The sequence below is a fragment of the Ricinus communis genome, chromosome 8, assembly GCF_019578655.1.
Source record: "Ricinus communis isolate WT05 ecotype wild-type chromosome 8, ASM1957865v1, whole genome shotgun sequence".
NCBI classification, from domain to species: Eukaryota; Viridiplantae; Streptophyta; class Magnoliopsida; order Malpighiales; family Euphorbiaceae; genus Ricinus; species Ricinus communis.
In genome coordinates, this window is record NC_063263.1 from 15,925,772 (window position 1) to 15,934,505 (window position 8,734).

An 8,734-nucleotide genomic window follows, 5' to 3' on the forward strand; every position below is an offset into this window, starting at 1 on the left:
GATGAATCAGCAGGATTTGGGTTTCACTAGTGAATTGTTCTTACAATCAGTCACTTAGGAAATAAAATAATAATAATAAGGACAAATTATCAAAAGAAATTTTTACTTTGAGAAATTAGTTGCCTATAACTGGTTTATTTTTGAAAGAGAACAATAGGAAATAATAATACAGAGTATACGTAATATCGAGAATTACACTCCTAGCTATACATTAATTGATTGGCACACAGACTTCAAATTACGTGTGAAAAGTGAAAGGCGATGGAACAAAAGGACTGCTATTAGAATACAGTACACAAACTAATAATCCCTTCTCGGTTAGAATGCAGGCCTTTAACAAATTGGCAGAGGCATACCATCCCAATTTTTGAGACACTCAAGAAGAGGGTCAACTATCTTTCCTTCACACATTGCTCTAAACAACTTATCAAATTCCTCACCTGGTGATTTGATCTTCTCCCCTGTTAAGATTTCAGTCCCTAAATCTTCTCTTACAAACTTATACAGCGGATAAGACCTGCTCTCCCTGATTCTATTTGGAATTTCCGGATTTCCACTTTCAAAAGCATTTCTTGCAGCTTCAACCTCTTTTGGCAATACGGCTTTCAATTCCTCCTCGAAAGCACCTATCTTCAGGAATATTGAAGCATTTACGTTGTTCGTATCATCATTGTTTATCAATGCATGATCAACAAGTACTTGCCTCAGCTTTTGCATTAGAGGATAAGTTGAACTACATGGCTCGTCAATGTATGCAAACACATGCTCGCGATTGACTACTCTTAGCAGATCCTTCTCACAGAATCTTGAAGGATGAAGCTCACCATTTATTCCTATTGTCAGAACTGTCCTAGCCACTTGGCTCACTGTGTTCTTAACTGCACTCTTCAAATTCTCTTCTAAATGCCTTAAATCTATAGCTTGGCAAAGTGCAACCAAGAAAGTTGAGGACATTAGCTTTAAGATATCAACTGCTTCTGCTGTTTTTCTTGAAGATATCAGACCTAATGAGTTGACATCTTGATTGTGCTGCTCAGCACTCTGGACATGGTTTGTGACGGGATTGGCAAGGTATTGGAGCTCAGAGCAATAAGCTGCCATAGCTATCTCAGCACCCTTAAAACCATAATCCAAGCTTGGATTTCTTCCTCCTGTTAGATTCGAAGGCAACCCATTATTGTAGAAATCATTAACCAATTCTGAGAATTGTGCAAACATGAGTTTTCCTATGGAAGCTAATGCCAATCTGGTGTTGTCCATTGATACACCAATTGGGGTGCCCTGAAAGTTCCCACCATGTAAGGCTTTATTTCTTGAAACATCAATCAATGGATTATCGTTCACTGAGTTTATTTCTCTCTCTATAGACTTAGTCGATGATCGAATCACTTCGATTTGAGGACCTAACCATTGTGGTGAAGTTCGAAGAGCATACCGGTCCTGTTTAGGCTTTTGTAAGGGATCCATTTCATGTAACTTCTTTGCTTGCTTAACATATGAACTTCCATCCAAAATATGTTCCATTATAGCTGCAGCCTCAATCTGCCCAGGATGATGCTTCAACTTATGCGTCAAATGATCCGTAAACTCAGGTTTTCCTTGCATAACTTCAGCAAAAATAGCAGATACAACTTCTGATAGAAGTGCCAATATGTTGGCCTCAAAAAGGACTATTGATGCCAAGCCAGCACCAACTCCTGTGCCATTAACAAGTGCAAGACCTTCCTTAGGCTGCAACTCGAAAAACCCTGCATCAATACCCGCCAGCCGAAAGGCTTCTCCAGCATCAAGGGAACCTCCATTAGGCCCTAAAGCAATGGAATTCGGTCTGCCTGTCAGGAATCCAGCAATGTAGGAAAAGGGTAATAAATCGCCTGAAGCAGTTATGGAGCCACGCAGAGGCAGGCATGGAGTGATGTTGTGGTTAATTAGCTTAGTAATGGCTTCTAATATCTCAAACCTGATGCCTGAGTATCCTTGGAGGAGGGTGTTTATCCTTACTAGCATAGCAGCCCTTGTTGCTGATTGTGGCAATATGTGGGATGATTCCGTTCCATGGCCAAGAATTCCAGCATTTAAAAACCTGAAGCACCAACATTCAAGTATAGTGAGTAGATATTAATTAGAATAGCAGATAGTGATAATCAAAAGGTATTAGTTCATAAAAATTTATGCGAAGATCAAATTCTAGTTCATTCAAGTACAATAAAAATTATTAAATCAAAAGATTTCTTGTTAAGTATGTGTTTTCGTTCTAATTAGTTAGAGATGATCACGAAAAATAAATAAATAAAAATCATTGCATATAATTTCTATTTTTGTCATTTGAATAATGTATGAGTTACTAATTATATAATTAGATGATCAAATGCATTGTCAAGCCTAGTGAAATTTCTCTGGCGAGAAAGCATTTGCTTTCTGTATTGCTAAGGGGAGAGATTTTAGATTCAATTTGTTTCCTCTAGCACTAACTTTGTTATATTTTATTAGTATAGAAGATATCACATTGGAATCTTATGAATTAGAAAATAATTAATTAAATAAAAAGATATTCTTACCAAATAAGAAATACAACATAAATTCATATAAAACTTTTGGAAACCCCACAATTACGGTTGTTTTATATAAAATTTTGTTTTGTACAAAAGCTTGAGTAATTGCTATCAATGTTTTTCTTGCTACGTTGCACATTAAAAAATTCTACTATTATGTATTACGGTGGGGGTTTGACATGATAAGCCTTTTTCAGAAAAAAAAAAATAAAAAAGAAAAAGAAAAAGAAAAGTTTTACCTACAGAAATTAAAATGAACGTTATCAGAGCCATCTAAATATATTAATTTCTGGGATTATTATATTTTTGTGAAAATATATAACTATTATTGTTTATAACTTTGTTAACTATTATAAATATATTAATCTACGGTTGCCCCATCCCACAAAGGAGGACCAAAAGAAAAAACAAAGCAAAAAAGTATTGACAACGTACCATATTTAATTTATTAACATCCGTCATCAAACACCTAAGCAAAGAAAAATGCACCTTACCCCCCCAAAAAATAGAATTTTACGGAGTTTATAATTCAGGTGCTTTATTTTATAATGCAAAAAATCAGAAATTGAACTAGAAATCACTTTTTTAAAAGGTTTTATATAAGAAAATAACTGAAAAACCTCTTCAATTTTGATTTAGAAGAATGAATAGAAATAACCCATAAAAAGAGAGAGAGAGAGAGAGAGAGAGAGAGAGAGAGAGAGAAAGCAAAATAAAGAAGAAGGAAAATAAGAAAACTGACCTAATAAGTTCTTTCTGTAGGGCAGCTCCTTGCTTAGTTCTTCTATGGGAAGTTGCACCAAATCCAGTGGTAACACCATAACTATCTGTCCCTTTCTCCATACTTTCCATAACCCAATCGCTACTTGCCTTGACTCCAGCCCTAGCCGACTCGCACAGCTCAACTGCCACTCTATTGCCTGCGGCCCCAGCACCAACGGCCACCGCAGCCACCTGCCCTATGGTCAGTGTCTCACCACCGAGCCTAACCACTGGATTCCTATATTCTCTAACCATTTTCTTCACCTCGTCTAGATGGCTACCTTTCAATGCTTCTGCCGCTATTCCCCACTTTAATGGATCTTTTGGACATAACCCACTACTGTATGCATCTTCATTTGTCTCTCCATCCGACATTTCCATTGGTTTCAATGCTATAAAACCAAAAAAAAAAAAGAAAAAAAAAAGAAACTAGTAAAGTGCTCCTGGTGTATTTTACTGTATATCTTTATGTAATATATAATTACCAAAGAAATAAATGTTCCAAAGCTTAAAACTTGGTGCAAGAGAACTAATCTGGTTGTTGGAGGAAGACAAAGGACAAGAGAAAAATATATCTATATATATATATATATATATATATATTCACAGGAACCAAACAGAATGTTTTGGCTGTTTGTTCCTATGAAGATTTATAGATATATATTCTGTTGGGGGGTTAGGTTTTGCTCACCAAGCATATGGAAGTGTTTGAATAGAAAAAAATTGGAACGTATTAAAAAGAGTGTTGGGTAGGATTTTGGAGGTGTTAGTTGTACGGATTTATTGGCCGTTTGATCTTCATGAGATCTAAGGGTTTGTGGTAGTGACAGGTAGGCGTATATATGTATGAACAAGTGAAAGATGCATAGTCACCATTATCAACCTCGTTAACTGATTTATTAAGTAGGAAAACAGAGAAATTATATCATGGATCTGGTTATCCATGTGAGCATCTTATATGGAATAATAATTTAGTAAAAAACTAATATATGGATAAAGACAGAAAAAAGACAATTACCCACTGACTTTTCATTAATAATAAATAATATTACGTATTTATTTTCTTCATATATTAATATTTTATCATATTGTCATTATACGTAGATGCTGACGCGAAAAATTGAAGACTATTTTATTATTTTTGTTATGAAATTGTGGATCAAAGTTGTCACATTCATGTATCTAAGATGAATCTTTCATAAAATATGAGTTTTCATAGTAATACGATCATGAGGAGGCAAATCATGATTGCATTGTTTTATTTGTTGTTATTGAAATCTCAAAAACAATCTTGAGAAGCTAATTATTGGGTATTTTTCTCTGATTTTTACATGTTAAGCATCTCTACTATTAGGACTTGATAACCTAATTATTGGACTCTCATAGTTAAATTTAGAAGTATCATCACTATGTTTATTTTGCCAGTATACAAAAATGTAGAGAATTTTATTATGAGGAGGGAAAATTGAGATTCGAATCTGAGTTCTTTAATTATGTTGCCTAACAAACTGTATGAAGTTCTTTTATTGTTTTTTTAAATAAATAAAAAAAAAAAAGAAATTTAGTTTGTTTTGGATTTTATCCTAAATACTCACTTTTCTCTCATGCATCTACTTCTTACATAAATTCATGTGAATTTGGAAATTCATGAACTGGCAATTTCAATGGCTTAAAAATTATGTGGCCCATTAATTCCAAATTTCTAAATAATTAATATTTTTCCATCTCTTAATTTCTCATGTGATTGCATGTGATTTAAGATTCAATTCATGTGTATGCATACGAATAAGATTTAATTATACACGATCTAATTATAGACGATCTACTGAAAGTAATTAAAATTAGATTACTGAAAGTAATATATAGCTATTTATGATGAAATATAATTTCTTAGACACCAATTGTTAATTTCAAATAATTATAGGCTACATAACCAATTTTGAGATATTTGATTCCAAAAGACTTATTCCTACCAACTTTTCATATGTAATGACATGCATGCATGTCTGCAGGCCTAAAAAAATTGGCTGTTTCAATTGGACTTGTTTCAAGAGAAAAAGCTAATAAATATACAAAAAGAAAATATCAATTGAATAATTAAGTAATACAAACCTCATCAAATTTAAAAAAATGAAATTAATTCGATGGTTAATTAACTTTGTTCAAAATATAGAAAACTTAATAAAGGGGAAGATTATAAATCTGAATTATATTATATAAAGAATATATACCAAATATGAAATAGCTGTTGAAATAAAGAATTTACCAAAAGTTTTACTTAATAATAAAATTATTTCAAGAATCGTAAGATAAACCAAATTAAATTTAAATCTTTCTTCATCATAGTTTACATCTAACTAATAAATAAATCACTACTCATCAATTGATTTTTTCATATTAAAAGTATGAAGCATTCGGCAAATAGTATACGATCAACATAAATAAATGTAAAATAAGTGGGTTAATGTATTTTAATTTAAACCATTGATTTTATATAATTAAATTTCTAGGTAAACACGATCTTGGTAACACATGTATTTACTTGTTGAATAAAAATATTCTATGTCAAAATTGAACACTTTTTTGTTCATATTCCATACTCCAAGCTTGATAATCACCGATCACAACTCATATTTTGGGTATCACTTGCAATTAATTGGTTGCTAGTACGAAAATAATTAAGCAGCTTCTGCAACAAATTACTTAATTGTGATCAGTCAAGGCGTACATATTTTTCCTTCAATGTGAAGCATAAATGGAATAACCCCCGATTAAGGAATGGGTATGTTGCTTAGAGAATAAGTTTCAAATTATCAACTTGTTGATCAAGGTTTTAAATATTTTCAATTTACTCTGAAATTTGTCAATTTGGATTTGCATGATCTGCTGTAACTAACATACATAAGAGCAGTCCTGCTGCGATAATTCAGTAATCAAATATTCATCTTATGCCCCTTGGAGAAATACCATGTGATAAATTCAGCTGAAACATGATGTTTGTAGCATAATAGATTTTTGTTAAAATGATTTTGAATCCAAGAGTGAATAGATGAGATGGTAAGAGTCTTTTCTAGCTTATCAAGATTTTGTGTTTGAATCTTGAATATACAGCTGAGTTAAAATTCTTAAGGGAGTGCTTTGCCACCCGTAAAGGTCCTATCCGACATATAATTTTAAATTTATATTTTTCAATTAATTAGTTAACCTATATTTTTTTTTTTTTGACGAATCTAAATATTTGAATGTCAAATTGAATTTTTTTTTTTCTGTTTACGACTCCTATAAAAGGAGAACTTAATATTCCCATAATAGAGAACCATAAAACTCATATAGAAGGAAAACTCAACACCCCGTAATGAAGAATTATAAAATTTTTGAAAAGACACTAATATTTATTTATTAAAATTAATTAATATAAAATAAAAAGAAAAATAAAACACTGCATATCTAAAGTAATCACGGTAAGCCATAACATAAAACTTCGATAAAGAATAAACTAATGAAAGAAAAAAAAAAAAAGAGAGAAGGGGTTAATTTAGTTAACCTATATAATTAATTATTGTTATTAAGTTGATTTAACTACATCGATCATTTTACTTGTTTTACCTCCTCCCAACCGGCAAAAATTGATAGAGAATTTTAGGGGTAAACAGCCCTGTTATCAAGATTTTAGTTTATATTTTTAATTGGTATTAATATATTAATTTTTTTATATCAAAATTTTAATTTTCCTTATAGGCAACGGTACCTATTTGGAATCCATTTAATTGTTGATGACGTAGAAGGTAGAGCTCTATACCAGCATTCCACTCACCATTCATGTCATATTTGACTTTGAGTAAATTACTCTGTTGGTATCAAAGTTTTTCCACTTATATCTAAACGGTACTAATTTTTCAACTTATTTCTTTTTAGTAACACAACTATTTTTTGCGTTTTAATTGATAGTACTTATTAGAATTCATGTGATTTTTTATTGATGTGTTAATTAGTATCATGCTTAGATGAACGTTTGGCTACCACGTTAGTAAAAAATATTGAAATCCCAATGGGACTAGTATCACCAAGAGTATAAAGTAACAACAGTGTGATTCAATTTAAGTAGGGGTTAAGGAACAATATATTAACATTAGTCTTTTATTGGTATTTTAGGTGAGTGTTTATATAAGTGCTAGTTATTTCCCTAAAGATCAAAAATTCTGATCTTTCAAAAGTAGTGCTTTGTGGCTGTGTGGAGTGGTAGTTCGCCTATTGAGTATGTATTGGTACCATAACTATTTTTTAAGCCCAAGCTACTAGAAAGCAGAATTTTGAGTCCAATTTAATAACTAGTGGGTCAACAGTTTATAAAAGAAGTCTGTAAAAGTGGAACACAAACTGACAGTTAGCACTAAGATCGGACTTACTTGACACTCTCTAGAAAATAACTATTCAAGTAGCTGAGATAATGGGGCTCCAATTGCAAAAAAACAAGACACACGACTCCAACAGTTAACTTGGAGTACTCTATAAATAGAAGAAGAGAGCATCAACAATGAGGGGCTCGATAACAACAATAACAAACAAATTCTACAACAAGTTCTTCAATTATTCAAGCTTTTTTAATTACTCAAGCTTTGTTTATTTCAATTCTAGTACTTTTTAAATACAAGCCTTGTTTCAATTCTAAATTGTTTTTTCAATTTCCAACAATATTAATATTATTTAATGCAATTCAATTTTCTTTCAATCAAAATCTTTAGCTTTTACTCTCAATTTAATTTCTTGCATCAAACACGTTCTTACCAATGGTATTCAATTAGGATCTAAGCAAATTGTGATAAAGGAGCTTAGAAATTCACAATTAGTCTGATTATAGAAGTCAAAGTCCAATTCAGTTTCAACGATTCGTGTATGTTACACACATGGCATGCTCGGCATTCGATTTTCCACCAAACAGTATGTCAGTGGTCTAGGTAGACTATCGAGTATTCACGAGTTCTTAACTCATATGGAAATTCACGTTTAGGCAATCTCCATCAGCTACCATCAATGGAAACAAAAAGAAACAAATTAAATAATTGGTACCATTTGAATATAAGTGATAAAATTTTGGTACCAACGGAATAATTTACCCAAAATCAAGCGTGATATGGACTATTAGTGAAATGCTGATGTGGAGCTCCGCCCTCTACGTCATCAAAATTTGAACTGATTCTCAATAAATATCATCATCTGTAATGGAAATTAAAATTTTGGTACCAAAAAAAAAATTAAAATGTTAATACCAATTGAAAACATAAACTAAAATTTTGGTACTAATACAACTATTACCCCAAATTTTTAGATATAATGTTTAATCTTAAAAATAAAAGAATAAAATAGCACAAAACAACTAGCCATAGATTCGAGTATACGAATAGATTGGATCCCTAATTATC

At 31.7% G+C, this 8,734-nt stretch overlaps 1 protein-coding gene across 1 annotated transcript; it reads right to left on the reverse strand.

Moving 5' to 3' along the window:
* Positions 1-119: 119 nt before the first annotated feature.
* On the reverse strand, positions 120-4,085 carry LOC8264881 (phenylalanine ammonia-lyase). The gene is made up of 2 exons (XM_002529368.4): positions 3,295-4,085; positions 120-2,083 (listed from the first exon to the last, which is right to left on the reverse strand). Exons 1-2 carry the CDS (start codon positions 3,693-3,695, stop codon positions 334-336), a joined length of 2,151 nt encoding a protein of 716 aa, XP_002529414.1. The 5' UTR covers positions 3,696-4,085; the 3' UTR covers positions 120-333.
* Positions 4,086-8,734: the final 4,649 nt, after the last annotated feature.